Source organism: Pimephales promelas, chromosome 13, assembly GCF_988280905.1.
Source record: "Pimephales promelas chromosome 13, fPimPro1.hap1.1, whole genome shotgun sequence".
NCBI classification, from domain to species: Eukaryota; Metazoa; Chordata; class Actinopteri; order Cypriniformes; family Leuciscidae; genus Pimephales; species Pimephales promelas.
The window spans coordinates 29,058,181-29,077,794 of NC_142781.1; the positions used below are offsets into that span (position 1 = coordinate 29,058,181).

At 39.2% G+C, this 19,614-nt stretch overlaps 1 protein-coding gene across 1 annotated transcript; it reads right to left on the minus strand.

Annotated features, from left to right (window-relative positions):
* Window positions 1–14,501: 14,501 nt before the first annotated feature.
* On the minus strand, window positions 14,502–19,553 carry gja1b (gap junction protein alpha 1b). The gene is made up of 2 exons (XM_039692000.2): window positions 19,395–19,553; window positions 14,502–17,304 (listed from the first exon to the last, which is right to left on the minus strand). Exon 2 carries the CDS (start codon window positions 17,286–17,288, stop codon window positions 16,146–16,148), a length of 1,143 nt encoding a protein of 380 aa, XP_039547934.1. The 5' UTR covers window positions 17,289–17,304; window positions 19,395–19,553; the 3' UTR covers window positions 14,502–16,145.
* Between the last annotated feature and the right edge of the window lie 61 nt (window positions 19,554–19,614).

The window sequence follows — 19,614 nt, forward strand, 5'->3', positions numbered from 1 at the left end:
CTTTACTTTTTTTTTTTTTTTTAATCAAGTGTCTCTAGCTATTGTGTTGTGTTTCAAGCAGACATGTCCTCACTCTCTGCTGACCACTAATTTACAGCCACATAAATAATGCTTTTAACGTGTAATCAAGCACAAAATGACTGCATTTAAAAAGAGGCAAACTCATGACAGTTTATCTGAGAGGATCCACCCTTACAGCTGATTAACATGTAGGCATTTTCTGGCATATGTTTTCTGGCATATGTAACTATCGAGAGGCAGCTGCCGGTGGTGTTTAACTTCAGTCATTAGTCATGTTGTTGACATCATAGTGCATAATATGCTATTATCCTGTATTGCGTAATTGCATGTTAGTACTGAAGCCAAACCAGGTAGACATTACGATAACAGCTTTAATTAGTTGTCTGGTGCCCCTGTCTGCCCTGATTACCTGACTAACAGATGTGAGGTAAGCTGTGCCACTTTTTACACAGGTTTTCACAAGGGAAAGGAAACAGAAAAGTTATGTTATGTGGGAATAATTTTTATTCCAAATAAAAATATTAACATAAATGAGTAACGATACCACTAAAGTCTATTTTGACTGCACATTATTTCCAATTTAAAAAATATGTATGTATATATATATATATATATATATATATGGCAAATGCTTTAAAATTCATTTCAAAACTTAAAAAATGTCATGTGACCTTATTTGGTATTTATAAAACTATTTTGCAAAAGAGATTTATTGGATTTTGTTGGACTGAACAAACTGTAAGGCGTTATCATCCCACATTCTAACCATCAAGGTTACAGGGAAATCTGAAATGTTGATCTCTGTTTGCAGTTCCCCCTACTGTGTGTGTCAATACACAATTTTGTGGCATACAAATCTTTGATTATTTTCTTTGAAAGCTGATTATTTTCTTTGAAAGGTGGGACTCTCTTCATCCTTTTGACACTTCAAAGAAATTTGAACCCAGCTTCAAGATTTTTTCAATGACACCCTTGTAATACTTTCACCTTTCACCTTTTTACACCTTTTACCCAGATGCAACTTTGACACATTTTAGATAAAAATGCAATATAGTGTACTTTATACAAAGAAGCATGAATCTTTGTACCCCACCACGTCTCCACTAGAAATAGGAAAAAGAGGCTACAATTTGCAAGAGCTCACCAAAATTAGACAGTTGAAGACTGGAAAAATGTTGCCTGGTCTGATGAGTCTCGATTTCTGTTGAGACATTCAGATGGTAGAGTCAGAATTTGGTGTAAACAGAATGAGAACATGGATCCATCATGCCTTGTTACCACTGTGCAGGGTGGTGGTGGTGGTGTAATGGTGTGGGGGATGTTTTCATGGCACACTTTAGGCCTTTTAGTGCCAATTGGGCATTGTTTAAATGCCTCTGCCTATCTGAGCTTTGTTTCTGACCATGTCCATCCCATTATGGCCACCACGTTCCCATCATTTGATGGCTACTTCCAGCAGGATAATGCACCATGTCACAAAGCTCGAATCATTTCAAATTCGTTTCTTGGACATGACAGTGAGTTCACTGTACTAAAATGGCCCCCACAGTCACCAGATCTCAACCCTATAGAGCATCTTTGGGATGTGGTGGAACGGGAGCTTCGTGCCCTGGATGTGCATCCCACAAATCTCCATCAACTGCAAGATGCTTTCCTATCAATATGGGCCAACATTTCTAAAGAATGCTTTCAGCACCTTGTTGAATCAATGCCACGTAGAATTAAGGCAGTTCTGAAGGCGAAAGGGGGTCAAACACAGTATTAGTATGATGTTCCTAATAATCCTTCAGGTGTGTGTATATATATATACATACCCTGATGAGCCAAAACCACTGATCTCTTCAATGACTGGTTTTCTTATTGCATTCTAAACTGCTTGCTGCCGGTGAAGTCACCGTGTTCAAGCAGCAATCTATCTGTTCCCTACCGACAGAGGCCCTTATTGACTCCTTGACAAAACATTGACCTTAAATTACCCGATTTTCAGCAGATCAGTTGCACATGAATAGTTTTTTTTTTTTTAAGATATATGTATGCACATTAATTGATACTTCAAATGAAATCTGTAATGTTTATGGATTTTTCATGCAGGAAAAACTAAAGCATTTAGATTTGTGTGTCTACTGCACACTGCCGACACAGGTTATTTAAGAACGTAATTATGCTGGAAATATTAACCATGAACATATATCTGGGGATATTAGCAGAAATTGTTTCAAATAAGTTGTGCATGCCTTACAAAGCATAAATTTGTGTTCTTTTTGACATTTGTAGTACAAATATTTAGGTGTCTTGATTCTTTAAGTCCTGTAGGTTGTGAGGTGGATCGAACTTGTCGGTCCATCACATTCCTCAGTAGACTTTCTGTTGGATAGGGATGGGATAGCCTTGGGTGCCCAACACCCTGTAGGCAGTTTGTGGTTTGTCCCTCCTTGGACAACTGTTGGTCAATTTTCACCACTGCTGACCTGGATCAACCCACAAGCTTTGCCATTTCAGAGATTCTCTGACGCAGTCGCCTTACCATAACAATTTAGCCAAAGTCAAAGTTTCTCAGGTCTTTATTCTTTCCCATTTCTCCTCTATCCAACATGTTGGATTTATATACATATAAAGAAGCCTGAATGTGTTCTAGTTTTACAGTTTTTGACCACAGCCAATATTTATGTAGCTGGATTTGTTTTAGCCACTGTTTACTTTCACAGAAGCATTGTATTCTGTGTTTATATATTAGTTTTGAAAGCCATTTCCTTTCGCACAAATAGCGTGTGCAGACAAGAATAGCATGTAAGACAACCGTTTTAACAGCCATCCGGTTTGTAAATGGTTTATAGTTTTCCACCAGTTCAGCTTTCAGTCCGACGCAGCTTTCATTCCACTTAATATTAATTTTACATTTCACACTTTATGGCCATTTTACGCAGACTAATTCTGCAACAGCTGCACCATTAACTCTTCAATCACTCATGGCGTTCGGTGCAATAAAAAGAGCTGTGAGGCGAGACGCGCCGCGGGCTTGCGGTGAGGGTGACACACGGGAAGACCTGCTGTGGGCTGATGGAGAGGCATTCAACGCTGCCAGGCTTGTTTCTGGCTGGACGCTTTTCCAAAGCCCAGCCCTCCCAGCAGGTGATATGGGTAGCTACTGTTTATTAAGCTGTTTTGTGGGCAATAAAACGCAAGAAGTGGCCTATTAGGCCGTGTCTATGTCTGACAGACTGTGGCCAAGCAGTTCACTAATTACTGCTTATAAACGCTATAATTTCATTACTTATCGCTGAGTCCAGCAAAAAGGAAAGGCATTATTTGTTCAAATCGACCAATACCACTCATGGAAATCACAGTTTGCTTTCCTTCCATTTGTCCAATTACTCACTCCTGGCGCAAATGACAACCTCAGACACACTACTGTGTTAATTTGCTAAAATAACTTAAAGCTTGACCCATTCTTTTCAGAAAGATTTCTTTCCCACCATATGATGACATGAGACAGCACCTATTAGCTCTGTTTACCCATATGTTTTAGTCAATGCATGGGAACAGCCACTGGCTGACATACTAATACCATGTGTATGCATTTAAACCCATTTAAATGTGTTTTTGTCAAAACATGGAACACCCAGCAAGTCACATATCATATAATTTAGGAATTATAACTCATATAATTTTGTCTGGGTTTAAGTGCTTTTGTTTAATTGTTTATGATTATAGCACAATAGCGCTTTGCTATTAATCAGAAGCAAATGTTGTGGTTATTTGAGGGTTAGACATCAGCAAATCTCCAGAAACCCCAAGGTTTCATATGGCATATTATATTCCAATAATTATAGTTGAAGTGTGATGAACTTAATCTGCCAGACCGTTCTGGGTTGACTGAAACCAGATCATGCTTCAAACTGGTTTCCTTTTATTTTCGTATTTATTGGATTGTGGTTCAAACCATAACCACAGTTTTTTTTTTTTTTTGGACATACAAAGTCATATCAGCCACATTTTTAGATATAGGGGGGAATTCGTTATTATTCATTATTGTATTTTCTAAAAGGTGTTTACTTTAAAAAAAAAAATTGCTGATAATTTACTCACCCCCATGTCATCCAAGATGTCCATGTCTTTCTTTCTTCAGTCGAAAAGAAATTAAGGTTTTTGATGAAAACATTCCAGGACTCCATAAAACTGGTAACCAAACGGTTCAATGTCCAAAAGACAGTTTCAGTGCAAACTGTTCAAAGGGCTTTAAACTATTCCAGACGATGAATAAGGGTCTTATCGAAGAAAAAAATAACAAAGTTTAAGTATTATAAGCTCAAATGCTCACCTTTCATCAAAATGAACGAATCCTTTTTTGAGTCATTTGGTTCATTCAACGAACGAAATGAAGGAGTTGACTCGGAAACAGGAGTTCGAACAGGAGAGTCACACAGAACAGAACAAGGCGAGCATTTGAGCTTATAAAACTTGAGCGATGAGCGATCATTTCACTTGATAAGACCCTTATTCATCGTCTGGAATCGTTTAAAGCCCTTTGAACAGTTTGCAGTTTGCTCTGAAACTGTCTTTTGGACCTTGAACCGTTTGGTTCCCATTAAAGTCCATTATATGGAGAAAAATCCTGGAATGTTTTCATCAAAAACCTTAATTTCTGTTCGACTGAAGAAAGAATGACATGGACATCTTGAATGACATGGGGGTGAGTAAATCATCAGCAAAAGTTTTTTGTTTTTTTTAAAGTGAACTACTCCTTCAACATTACTCTAAATTTCACAGCACAATTCCCGATCTTGCGGACCAGTTCTGAATGATTGCTTGCCGTCGAATTTTATTTACGCGAGGTAAAAGTGCAACATTAATGAGTGAGAAAACAATGTTTTCTATGATTACAATTATTAGCATAGAAAGATGTGCTGATTTGTCCTGAAAACAGCATAATGACAAGGATTATTTAAAATAATTATGGCACAGTCTTATTTTGTGCCTGGAAAAACTACATTGTGGGTGGCTTGTGCTGCAGGTTTTTACCAATTCATAAGCCATAAACCATAAAACAACTCTAGTGAATTTTCCTTAGTTTGGTCATATGGTGATTTGTCAAACCAAAAAAAAAAAAAATGACAAACTCATTGTCCAGATTTCCAAATACAGAATGTCAGACAGTATAAAAGTATTAAACCTTGAAGAGATCCACACCAAGAATTTTACAGACAGGAAGGAAGGACATAACATTGGAAGTAAAAGAAGAGCCAAATTAAACACTTGTCTGGCGCTGTTGGATTTTGCTATGGTTACTGGTTGGTAACCGTTCCAAAGGCTTTAAGACCATATCCACAAAGAAATGAGAGCTTAATAGGCAAAAGAGAATCTTTACACAGTCCGTTGAGATGATAAGCTTGTTTCTTTACGGGATTCTCAATGGAGGTTCTTGATTATTAAAAACGTTCTCTCAGGTGAGCTCATAGCTTCACATCATCATGACTCAAACACATCACTTCAGGGATCGGCATTTAAATGATGTCAGTTTCATCTGAGTTTTGAGAGGACTTCATTGCTTCTGCGTTGCCTGTCTAATAGCCTCTTTAGCAGAAATAATTGCAATATAAATAGGCTGTGCTGATGAAATACATACTTTTGCATTTAAAGGTGTTTCTTTTAAAGCCTTCATAAAAGCATCCAGAGCTTGGCACTCTGTTTAAGTATGTGTCAAACTCTTTGTTGCCAGTATTACAGAGCCAGACTCGGAGACGTGCAAAGCAGAATTGGGTTGCATAGGAACTGAATTCCTCCCACGGACTCATGTGGTGAAAATGTGAAAAAGCGTTCAGTTGTGTGGGTTGGAGAGCGTGTCTTTTTGATGTTTTTTCTCTTTGTGTTGTTGCGCATTTAAAAAGGGAACACTGTGTCAATGCTAACGATAGATGCAGTTCATTTTATTACCTTTTTTAAATTATTTTTTCCCCCCAAGTGTACAGGTGTTCACCGCGAAAACCGTGACTCGAGTTCTACTTGTATTGCTATTGTTCGCATGTGAGATTTTAGAAGTTCATTATGAGTCATGAACCTTGTGATCAAATGTGGGGGCAGCTGAGGGCAGCCTTTCTTTCAACTGTTTGAGCCCATTACCCCGTCCTCAACTCAACCCCGTGCAAGTGTTTACATCAAGCCTTAAAGGATTAGTTCACTTTTGAAAAAACTTTTGCTGATAATTTACTCACCCCCATGTCATCCAAGATGTCCATGTCTTTCTTTCCTCAGTCCAAAAGAAATTTAGGTTTTTGATGAAAACATTCCAGGATTTTTCTCCATTTAATGGACTTCAATGGGAACCGGATGGTTCAAGGTCCAAAAGATAGTGTTAATAACAGTTTCAGATGCAGCTTCAAATGTCTTTAAACAATATCAGACGATGAATAAGGGTCTTATCATGCGAAACGATCGGTTATTTCAAAACTTATTCCAAAAATGTAACTTTTCTAAGGACAAATGCTAGCCTTGCTCTATTCTGTGAGGCGCGTTTGTAACGTCACGTAATACGTAATTACGTTCAAAAGGTCACGGGCGACGTAGCCGGAAGTACAGAATCAAAATCGTCCGACATCGTTGTTTTTCCTTTTAATTCCTTTATTTGTAAACGGTGTTTGAGCTAGTTTGCACGTTCAACCTATGCGTTCAACTTGTAAACACTGACTGTACTTTCGGCTACGTCGCCCGTGACCTTTTGAACGTAATTACGTAATACGTGACGTTACAAACGCGCCTCACAGAATATAGCAAGGCTAGCATTTGTCCTTAGAAAAGTTACATTTTTGGAATAAGTTTTGAAATAACCGATCGTTTCGCATGATAAAAACCCTTATTCATCGTCTGATAACGTTTAAAGACATTTGAAGCTGCATCTGAAACTGTTATTAACTGTCTTTTGGACCTTGAACCATCCGGTTCCCATTGAAGTCCATTATATGGAGAAAAATCCTGGAATGTTTTCATCAAAAACCTAAATTTCTTTTCGACTGAGGAAAGAAAGACATGGACATCTTGGATGACATGGGGGTGAGTAAATTATCAGCAAAAGTTTTTTCAAAAGTGAACTAATCCTTTAATCCAACGCGTGCTTCAGAAGAAGCTAAGGGTGGGTAAAATACTAATGTATTTCAAGTGGGAAAATGGTGGAATTATCTGTTTGGCTTGGATCATTAGCTTAGCATTCATGCTAAACATTTTCTCACACCTTTTGTCCGTGAGTAGCTCTTAAACATCACGGCATTGCAGATTAAAGACAAAAAAAAGCTAGCGGGGGTAGCAAAGTCCACTCTGCTTAGCTCAATGTTGTGCCGTGTCCAAACTCCTGAGCAGCTCGTTCCGCTGTGAGCTGATTTCTAATTAGCAACCTGTTCATTTTGTTTGTTGTTTTTGCTTGGCATGCATATGGTGAGGTCTCTTTTGCTTTGACTATGCAAAAACTTTCCCAAAATCTCTTGTTTGGTAGTACCTAAAGGTTTGCCAGCTAACAACCTCAGAACAGTGCAAATTGATGTTGATGTTTTATGTTTCAGCTTTTATTTAATGATCGATTCTTTGGATGACAAGCTGATGCAGTGTAAAGAAAAGCCAATACGCTTCTTGTCAGATAGAGCATGCATCTATCAAAACTCCAGACTGACTTTGGTATGTCACATGAAATTGACATGTTTGCATCCTTTACAATTGAATTCGTGGGTAAGGATTTTTGCAGAGTGTCCAGAAACTGATAAGTTTTACAACCCGAGGCACCTTTTCATGTTGGCTTGGAGAAAACCAGTCGAGTCCAGAAAAACTATGTAAAGTCATTCCATACATACCTCATTTTATTTTTCATTTCCTCAATGATATATGTATTTTTTTCAATCTGTCTTTTGTATTGCCTGCATTTAATGTAGGGGGCCCTCGTTTGGTTTTCTACCGGATTATATTGGGCCCAAATTCTTGCAATCATGTAAATAACTGGGGGAAAAAAAAACAAATTTGGTTGACCATCTTTGCATTAAACTGACCGTCAATACAGCCTTTATTTTACAATGCAAAGATTTGAAATATTACTCAGATTTTTTAATATTTGCCAGTGTTGCTAAGTTTCAAACAGATCATGATTTAAAGCGTTTAAACTAAAGTCAAGCTCTTATGAAAAAAAAAATTGTTAGCAAGAGCGAGACTGAACTAGCTTGCACTAGCTTAGTAGTTTGGACTGAAGCAATTTAAAAGAAAATCTCTCTCTCTCTCTCTCTCTCTCTCTCTCTCTCTCTCTTTCTCTGCATTTAACTGCCATCTGAGATTTGAATAAGTGAATCATTTCGTTTTGATTCGGTTCAACAGTTCAAATAAACCGATTCACTAAAGCGAATCAGACTTGTTAATACTACATACGAGAAACATTCTAGGAGAATGTTTGTGATGTGACAAGAATACTTAAGTTTGATAACTTCAAATAAATTGAGTTCAAAAAATGAGTTCAGTATAAGTATATTAAATTTGGTTGTACAAGTCATTTCAACTTAAAATAGACTAAACTGAACACATTTTTTTTTGATGATTTATACAGTGATGTAAAAACATAAGTTGCAAACTCAAAGACCTACTGATCATATAATTTCTAGAGAGCAGCTTTACTTTTTGAAACAGGAAAGAGAGTAAACTTTTTCCTCTCATGGTAGCAACAGTGGCCGATGCCCAAAGACAGTTTTTCCTAATCCTTGAATATGTAAATTTGTAGAAGAGCAATGTGATCTCCAGATGGAGCAAGTGTGCCCCTGTGTACAGAGACGGTTCGGCTCTTAGATTACACAGATTTCATAAGACACAACCAAGGGAAACTGCCATCCCTTGCGAGCTAAGCAAGCTGCAATGTTAGACTAAACCCTCTGTCAGGGAATTGCAACCATCCTCAGTGCTCAAACAGCCATTCATCAATGTCATTTTATATTACAATGCACACTGGTATATAATCAAACACACAGGCGATGTTGTCTGTTTTTACAATCACAGCGGTTTGAGAACCTTGTATGCGTTAGCAGGGAAAATCAGAGAAGAATATTTTTGGAAGTTTGTGGATACGCACTTTTGTTTGTTTGTTGAACGTGTCTATAGCACTTAAACGAGTGCTATGTCATCCTGCCCAAGTACTATTTCTTAGCAGCTCGAATGCGTCTGAGGAACACGCGTTTTTTGCTGATTTCAGAGTTCCTCAGCATCTGAGAGCCACTACTGCCTTGGCAAGTGTGCAGCCAGCAAAAGCGAACATACAAAGCCTTGTTTTTAACAAGGTTATTAGCTGCTTTAGCATTCCTGATGCGATTGTAAACATGCTTGTGAATTTTCTGGAGATGGAGAGCCAAAGCAGTGGAGGTACATTCAAGAGCTGTAGCTAAGAAGGAAAACCCAAAAGCATATAGATTCTCACAGGGTTCAAATGTCCTCAACAGCAGTCAGATAACAAGAATCACATTACTCTAAATACTGACATAAGTTTCCATGAATGAGAGGAAAGATCCCTCATCTGTGCATGGTCTATATTTTGAAAATCCTCATAATGTGCGATAGCATATTTGGTATGCTATTGCTGGAGCAAAGCAATTCCTTTTTTTGTGTGTGGCTTTATATCCCAGTTTTAATTAAAGTAAAAGAAAAGTTTTGGTTGAGTTAAACCAGAGCTGTTCTGCAGTGCAAACAGTAGAGCATTGTCAAGTCAAGTCAGTCACCTTTATTTATGTTGCGCTTTTTACAAAACTGATTGTTTCAAAGCAGCTTTACAATGATAACAGGAAAATATCTTTATATTTATATCTGGAAAATATCCAGGAAAATAGAGCCAGGATCTTTTTAATATAACTCTGATTGTGTTTGGCTGAAAGAAGAAAGTCATGGGATCATTTTTATTTTTGTGGGAACCCAGTCTTTGTTTAAAATCATTTTCGCTGAAAGTTCGGGTTGTGAGAGCGCGATTATAAACACAGATTATATGCACAGATTCTCATTGCTAAGTGCCAGTGCTGTTGATGCCACTTAATTGAGAAATGGATTGGATAATTTTTCGGATCAGGAACACTTCAAGGACACTTCGATACCACAGTAAAAGCTACAAGCCTTCCTAATACAACATTATCACGGACAAGTGAACAGTCACTAATAAAATGAGAGCAAATAAACAAGCATAGATAAATAAAGTACAATAGAACAAAGATAAACAGTGGCTCAAGTTTTTCTGTTAGAGCTCAAAAGCTAAAAAATAAATAAATATTTAGCTGCAGAAATTGAATTATCAATAATCTTTCTCGCTTAGCAGCTGTTTAAGCAGCCCTTTAAAATTATAGCTATTGCAAATGCATATTGCCAGAAGAGCAGTGCTGAAAGTGATTCAGACTGCTGCATTCCTTGAATAGATGCTGGTTACAGTCAGGCGAATGAAATATATCTTATTCCCCATTTTTAGAATACTCCTGGCTTGATTTTCCCGATTTGGACCTCTCAGTGGAAAACCGGGGTGGATCTGGCTAAATTTAGAGTAATGATCACAGTCGACATATTGGACGTTTTGCCGTAAGTGAGAGCCGGTGTGGAAGTGAGGGGGAAAAAAACGCAGAGCGCCGTTTCGGGGTGAAGCATGGAAATATTTTGCCTATGCCAGTCAACCGGCTATTGACTTTGGATGCAGGCTGCATACTTTCTTCTCTCCTGACCTCTCCGTAACCGATGACAAGTCTCGTAATTTTAGCTTTGGTATGGACCCAGCGTGCCCTATACTCTCCAAACCCCATCCACCTCAATTAGAGGTATCTTACAGAGTCCCAGTGAAGTTTAAAGTCTCTCTTTGAGACGCGCGGGATCCGGCCACATTAAAGATTTTACGGCCTTGACACTTGGACGAGGGGAGCCAAAGAGCTAGTGCTATCAAAACAAAGGTGGCGCTGGGTGGACAGTGGCAGGACCGGCGTATAATGCATCCCACATGGTCAACATCCTGCTCCAACAGTGACACATATGGTAGAACCTCATGTTCCTTAAAAAAGAGATGCTGTATCGAGGGCTTTGCTGATTCACCCCGACCAGGCACAGAGTTTGCTGCATGTGTGCATACGTCATGCAATATTGTTGTTGGGTTTTGCTGCTCATGTTCTGGATTTGCACTTCATTCCTCCTATAATTCTCTTCATCTGCCTCATTTAATTTGCATGCATTCCAGTGCGCATCTGTCTGCTCTCTGAAGTTGTGCTCTGTTCTTGATATCAGCTAAATATCTTCTTTTTTTTTTTTTTGCTCTTCCCTGAGCCTGATGTTTAGTGCTTGTGCTCATTTCCTGTGTCCGTATTTTGAGTTTCCGTCTGTGTTTTGAGTCAGTCTCTGTGTCTCTTCCTCTGTCTGTGCTATTAAGGGAGCAATAGTGAGCCTGTGAACTCATTCTATCATACTTTGAATGTCTAGGAGACTGCTTTTAATAATGTTTGCAGGGCATTGCTTTGTACTAAGGTGTTCTATAGGTCATTGCCAGGGCATTGCTATGTGGTTGCTAAGGTTTTGAGTGTCAGGCGGTAGTTGCTAGGGTGTTGCATACTCAAAAGTCAAAAGTTACTCTGGTCACTCCTTCAGTGCGAGGTCAATCCTTTTTTTCCAGACGTTTTATTGCCATTTCAAATTTGAAATTCTAAAAGCTTAGAACAGTAATAGAACATCTCTCCTCAACAAGTCACACGATTTAGATACTTTAGCAAACTTTTGAACATAATTGGAATTGGAGTGAAAAGACAATTAAAATGATAGACCTTTTTGCTTATCAGAAACTCCAGGCAAAATTGCGGGCGTCAATACTTTGCGTTGTTTTCCGCGGAAGGAATTGGCAAAGCGTGGGGTCACATGCCTCGGGTCTTCCTGCAGACTTCCCGTTGGTGCCGCAGAGGCCTAACCTAGCAGGGAGGAGCTCATATGGCCTACAGACAACATGAACTCCCTTCGAATAAACAGCAAGGGACTAAAACAAGGCAATAAATGAGGTGAGACTGAGACTGACAGTGTCAGGTGATGATATGGTGAGAAATGAGAGGAAGAGAAAGCTAAATCCTCTTGCTGACAGAGAGAGTCTATTAGTGCTGAGTTCCTCTGACTCTGTGCGTGTTCTTCAGCGTATTAGACATGTTTGGGAGCTGCTCTTCCATGTTTAATAAAACCACAGCTTTTCTCTCAGCAGTCCCAGACCATCCAGCAGTGGAAAATTTCAAAGAAAAATGCGATGAGGACGAATCCAATTTCTAACCGCACGGAAAACTGAGACACCATTTGGGATTGGCAGCTCTCGCCATTGTAAAATTGGAAGCATCCTATTGTTTTGCTTTGCTTATGCTTATATAAACAGCAGGGAATGGGCAGATCTCTCAGGAAGCATGACTGTGCATGATATCCACACAGTGCCTGGAGGTGCAAAGCGGTCAGTCCGTGTGTGTTGACCATCTACAAAGCATTGCATGTTTTTCACACCCCGCGTGCTTGATGGTCGGCATTCCACCGCTCTAGCTGAGCTCCAGGAAGAGTCGGACCGTTTGCGGGAATCGCACGTGATGTTCTCATGTACCTACACTTGGAACCGCTCCCATATAGCAGCAGGAGAGCGATAAATTCAGAGATTTGATAAACAATTTGGTCAGGAAGATGACCGTCACAGAATCAATCCTTTCTGAAATTGGGAATAAAACCTCCCAGGACATTTGTTACAAACGTACTCAACATGGATACAGAGGGGGAAATGGTTTATCAGATTGTGAAAGACGTGTCATTAAAAAATAAGGTCAGGCGGGTGTCCAATATAAGATTATGAGAGAAGCAAAGCAGCTGTTTAATCAAACATGGGCGACGTCATAATAAAGCGTCCATTGGACATTTTTAGTCAAACTTAGCAGCTTTAACATGGATTCCCAGCACCACCCAGGAGTTGTGGTGTGGGTGGCAGTATGGGCACAGGAAATGTAACTCACACACTGAGGTTTTCAGTAGAGTGTGGGCAGAACCTATATGCGTTTACAGTGACTCTTTACTTGACGTCCCCATCTTTCTCTACAAAATAAACTGTACCTCAGACATGTTTACCCATCCCTCGAGTGGTTTCTCTGACGTACATTCTGTTTCCTTGCTGACATATTTTGTGGTATGAATGGTGACTTAGCATAAAGTATTGACATTGAAAATACCATTCAAAAGTTCGGGGACAGCAAGACTTTTTTTTTCTGAAAGAAATCAATACTTTTATTCCACAAGGATTCATTAAATTGATAAACGGTGATGATAAAGACATTTATAATTAGGGGTGCTCTGATATCGGTATCAGGCCTGATACTGCATGTGAAAGACAAAATATGACAGAGCAATAGAATGAACAGTGAGTTTGTTCAGTATATTTTAACAGGCAAAATTAAGCATAAAAATAACTGAAGGAAAAAAAAATAGAGGTATCGGCCTCATTCTGGAAAAAGGGGTATCGGTGCATCATTATTTACAATCTTAAAGACAAAAAAAGGCTGTTCTCTTGAACTTTCTATACAGCAAAGAATCCTGAAAAATAAAATGTATATTTTTACAAAATTTGTTAATATTTTTGTAAAAATATGCATTTTATTTTTCAGGATTCTTTGCTGTATAGAAAGTTCAAGAGAAAAAAAAAATTCATTTTTTTAAATAAAAGAATTAAAAATACAGTAAAAAAAACAATATTGTAAAATTATATTTTGTAATCACAGGAGTAAATTACAAAATATAATTTTACAATATTTTTTTACAAAATATAATTTTACAAAATTTTACAAAGCCCTTACAGACCCCAAACTTTTGAAAGGTAATATGTGTATGCGAAGACACTGGGCTTCAAGGCCTGTTTTATTTACTTTTGCACCAGCTGATTTCTTTCTTTTATCTCGTTCTGATGGATAACTGCAGAATTGATCAATTCGGCCTCTGGTATATGCAATGGTATTGTGTGATAAATCTGGTCTAAAAAGATCTGCATTAATTAGCATTAGATCAAAGTCTCCTGCTTTTTTTTTTACGTTCTTCTGCTCTAGCCACATGTGGTCCACAGACTCGGCCCAGGCATATGGTTTTATTTAGCTTTGTGGAAAGGTTAAATAGGAAACTTGGATAAGAGAAAAGGCTCTGAATCTTTTTATATGATGAAATTTTGAAAGTTTCTGGGGCATTTTAAAACATACATGTAAAAACGTATCAGTCTTTCAGTTTTGCGAGTCAGTCTTGGTGTAGACGGATCTTGGCCGTCACACTGCCTGTTTAAACACGGTGGTTTGTGTAGGGCTAATTCTCTTGGATAAAAAGCCTGCACCAGACTCCCTTAGATACTGGCACCAGACAAATTGCACTTCTTTTTTTTAATTTCATTTCATCGTGTGCCTCTCGTTGGGTGTAAACAAAAAAGTGTATATAGTGTTGTCATATAAAAGAGTTTGACTGAGACACACAAATACAAAATGACAAAGAAAAAATCTTTATTGGTTAAATTGCTTTTTCACAGATTTGATTAATGTCCGTTTTTGTTTGATTGCTCGGTTTTTCCACTGTCACGCACACTGTACGACAGCGGATTCCCATGGAATGGCATTACATCAGTGTTGTTCTGATTTAAAACCCAATATGTGCTATTTACCAGATGCAAAATCTCGCCTTTAGCCACTCGACGGCCCAAACCCAAGGATTATGTGAGAGCACTGTTAAAGTGTAGTGATTTTACGCCTCGTAGTGTGTTGTAAAATAAATTAGTTACGTGCATAACAGAGAACTTCTCGTCACTTTTGCATCAAATAACACCCTAGCCAAAATCTCAGTGCAAACACCATTGTAGCTGAAAAATCCATGAGCCTCTGCAAATGAGTACCAATACTATGATGCACAATTTGAAAAATCAAAACAAAGAATGTCCATAATGAAATGTCATCTACTAGTGTTTGGTAGTTGTGGAGCTACGCTGGCATATATCTCTTAATATAACTGACTAAATATTAGTCCAGCTCTAAAAAAAGCAGTCTTCTAAAAAAAAAAAAAAAAAACTCACATTTGTGACATAGTTAGCTTGATTTACAGTACTAAAACTCAGCTATCTCTCAAGCAGCAATGATTACATTGAGTTAAAAAGGTCATTCACTCCAAAGGTAAGACATTAATTCTACTCATTCTAATTCAAAACTAATTCATTCCGTCTGCCCTCCACAAAGAAAAAAAAAATGACAAGAGAAAAAAAGAGAACAAAAGTTAAACCTTTCTCTCACACACTAATTAGGACAATTTCAGTAAAAATGCGGAAAAGAAAATCAAGCTGCTGTACCAGTTGGTGCAGCAGCTCAGTCCACACATAGACATTTTCAATTCATACCACCACCCAAAAAACAACAAATATCATCAAATAACAAAAAAACCGACACCACATAAATTCAAAGTTTATCAGGAAAATGACAGTCCACTGTGATTAATAATAACAACAACAAAAAAAAAAGGATTTGCTGATGAACGTATTGCTGAAATTTGGATTATTGTCAATAAATATGCACTTGGATGGTATTAATTATGTAGACATGACCTTGAGTAGTAGTCAATCTTAATCTAGTGGTGGATATCCTGTTAATTTTTATGAATAAATAAATATTAACACCCTGTTGTACAACGGGGATTTGATAACGGGTGACGTTTAACCGTAGGGCGGGGGAGGGGGGTTAGAACGCAAATCTACACGTACTGTAGGAGTGCAACGTGTTAAAGTGGAATCATCGTGTGGCATTTTAATAAACCCAATACGAACAAGCTAACAAAATCAATCACATCACCAAGGCATATTCTGGCGGACAGAATCGAGAGGCGCCCCGGCTACTTGTGCCCCCGTACAGCTGTTGGGTTGGGTTGGGTTGTTAGGGCATGTTAGCTCTGCTAGTTTCAACGTCATTATTAATGAATAGTACCTCCAGCAGTGTGAGTAATTTAATGTCTCTGTATCGACTAGAGTCTAGAGTGAGGATCTCATGCGGATGAAATCCCGCCCCCCCTCAGCACAGGAGTTGAACGCGTCTCGCCGCCCGCGTCAAGTCTTTTAGCGTCGGTCGAGTCGCCGAGTCGCGCGGCTAGACGTCCAGGTCGTCGGGTCTCGCTCGACTGCTCATGCGGCTGCTGGCGCGGCTGCACGGCCGGGCGTCTATCAACGCCAGCGGCTGCAGCTCGTGGCCCGGCGTCAGTTTCTTGTGCTCGTGCGTGTCGTCGGGAAAGTCGAAGGCCTGAGCGTGCGAATTGGAGATGGTGCTTCCGGTCTGGCCCAAGCGGTTCTGTTCCGCGCTGTAGTTGGCCCAGTTCTGCTCGTTGGCCTGCTTGTTGTAATTGCGACAAGAGTTGGTCCGCTCGCCGGTGGCTAGTTTATAGCCCGGGGGCGACATGGGCGAGAGCGGCGCGGTCGGCGAGGAGCAGCCGTTGTAGTAGGCGTACTTGGTAGTGGACAGCTCCTTCGGTGTAGGGCTCATGGTGCCGGTGTTGTACTGGTTCTGTTGGCCTTTCACGCGGTCCTTGATCCGTTTGAAGAGCACGTAGAAAAGCTCTATGATGTTGAGCAGAAGCGAGACGAGCGAAACCACCAGCATGAAGATGATGAAGATGGTCTTCTCGGTGGGGCGAGAGAGGAAGCAGTCCACCCGATGGGGGCAGGGCGAGCGCTCGCACGTGTACACGGCCGACAGGGTGATGCCGTAGAGGTACCACTGGATGACCAGGAAGCCCACCTCGAAGACGGACTTGAAAATGATGGTGATGATGTAGGTGCGCAGCAGGGCGCCTTTCATCTTCACCTTGCCGTGCTCCTCTAGGCCGTGCTTGAACTTCTTGTGCTCGATCTTCTTCAGGTGGACCTCGACGTCGCCGCCGTCGTTCTGCACGGCCTTCAACACCTCCTCTTTGAGGTTGAGCTTGGCCTCCTTGCGCATCAGGTAGAACACGTGCGCCAGGTACAGGAGCGTAGGCGTGGACACGAAGATGATCTGAAGCACCCAGAAGCGCACGTGCGAGATGGGGAACGATTTGTCATAGCAGACGTTCTCGCAACCGGGCTGCTGGGTGTTGCACTTGAAAGCCGACTGCTCGTCGCCCCAGGCCGACTCCACCGCTGTTCCCAGAACTAGGATCCGGAAGATGAAGAGCACAGAGAGCCAGACCTTCCCTCCGGCCGTGGAGTAGGTCTGCACCTTGTCAAGGAGTCTTCCCAACGCACTCCAGTCACCCATCTTGAGGGAGTTCTAGCTGAAAATAGAAAAGCTCAGATGTAATAAAACGCATTCGGACAGTTTCGGACGCTTCGGTGACAACTCGAATACGTCCCAATGTCTTTGTGTTAGATGCAAAATATCAAAGTGACATCTCTGAACAAATAACACAGTGATTTTTTTTTCCCCATTATTTTTAAACAAACGGTCCATCATTTTAGTGAATGTGTGAAGTCAGTTCCCCTCAAGCTCATACCTGTTATAACAAATTTATATTTATATAGTAGTGGCACATTTGGATAGTCACCTGCTTTTAGAAGTTGTTATGTAATGCAAAGACATTCGTACATTTTGAAGTGAGTCCAAATGCTTTTTTTTTTTGTGAGGCCACTGTAGTGTATTTTTTCTGCACATAAAGCACATGATGAAAGTGTTAGTTTCAGCACCTGCTGAGGATGTTATTATGAAAATAAGCATGAAAACTGACCTCAAGATTATCATAATATAAACTACACCTGGTCTCAGAAAGCTCACATAACAAACATGTGGCTCGCGCACACGTAGGGGTTAGGTTTAGGGTTGGAAAGATAACTGCCAGCACTTGCTGTCTTATGCTTTGTGAAATCAAAGTTCTCAAGCTGATGCTACCATGACCATCTTAAATGACTCTTTAACACGACTAAGACAAGACTGACTGGGGAATTTAAAGACACGTGTATATTTAACAAGATGTTGGTTACATCAGCCATGTTTAAATGCAAACAATAACATTCACTTAAAATCTGACTTGAGTTGGGAAGCAAGTCTTTGATTAATTCCCCTGTGCAGCATGGAAAATCAAATATCATAAGGAACTGTTTAAGGAGTTCTAAAGAATTTCTTGATTCATGTGGTGCAGACATGATGAAGAGCATCTCTTCAATATCCTGGACAATTTGTGGGTCTCGTGGCACTAATAAAGTTTAAATGGGGTGTGTGGAATGTATATTACGACAATTACAGTGTTAACATTTATAAGAGACATCAAGAATTTTTGTCGTTTAGACAACCAATAAGTAGGCTTGTCTCTCTGTAATGTAGCATTCTTTGAGTATATAGTAAAGTATATAGGCTAGTATAAGAACTGTTTATGCCTGTTAATGCTTGAGAATTACAGGTTTAAGTTTTGCTACAGAAGGTATATTTAAAGGGATAGCTCACCAAAATGTAAATTCTGTCATTATTTACTAACTCTTGAGTTGTTCCAAACCTGTATGAATTTCTTTCTTCTGCTGAACACTATTTTTGAAGAAAGTTGATAACCAAACAGTTGATGGACCCCATTGTATTTTTATTTTTTTTTTATCTTCATCCATTCTATGGAAGTCAATGGGGCCCGTCAAATGTTATAGCCTGACATTCTTCAGAATGTCTTCTTTTGTGTTCAGCAGGAGAAAGAAATTCATACAGGTTTGGAACAACTTGAGGGTGAGTAAATTATGACTGAGTTTTCATTTTTGGGTGAATTATATTTTTAACATTGTAATGCGGGACGGAAGAGCGCCCTCTACAGTTTGTTGACGACGCAAGCGAAACGGACAGTTTTTCACCAGAAAGTCGTATTAGAGTTGTTAAAAAACAAAGGCAGGAAAAAATAAAAGTTGTTTTCTATTTATTCAATAAGAGAAATAGCTTTTATAATGTGTTCCTATTAAATTCATGTATTTTATTCCTGCTTACATTTTTCTTCAAAACTTTATTCCAGACACAAAGTTTTTGAAGTTTCTATTATTTCATTTTTGTTTTAATTACTGAAATATCTATTAAATGTCTTGTTTTTACCAAACATGACCTCCACAACAGACGTGAATAAATACTAAACTAAATTAAAATATTATAGGCTATAATAATGAACCATATATGATTATAATATATTAAATCATTATGGCGATTCATATCGTTTCATAAACTTCTAAACTCACTGAAAAGTTTTTCAAAATCAAATCATATAGGACAAAACCCTTTTAAAATGATTTAAATTAATTATTTTAAAGTAACTTTCCACTATGATGCTCAGTTATAAATATTAGTGCTGCTATGGAAAAAAAAAAGTTTTGAAAAGTTGAAAGACTTTCTGTAAAAACTTACCTAGAAGTAAAGAGAGGAGAGCCCTGTAGGGACTTACTCCGTCACCTCTGAAGACCAGTCACCAAATCCAAGTAAGCGACTATGGAGAAACTGAGGCACACTTGTCAAACTTTCCCTGCTTATAAGAGACTCGGAGGGAAGAAAGTGGAAAGCAGACGCACAAAGTTTGGCGAAGTCACATGACTGCTACGTCATTTGTTGGGTCCTCCTCATACACTCT

Excerpts from the sequence above, each read along its gene's own strand:
- gja1b (XM_039692000.2), bottom strand. The coding sequence starts at position 17,288 with ATGGGTGACTGGAGTGCGTTGGGAAGACTCCTTGACAAGGTGCAGACC.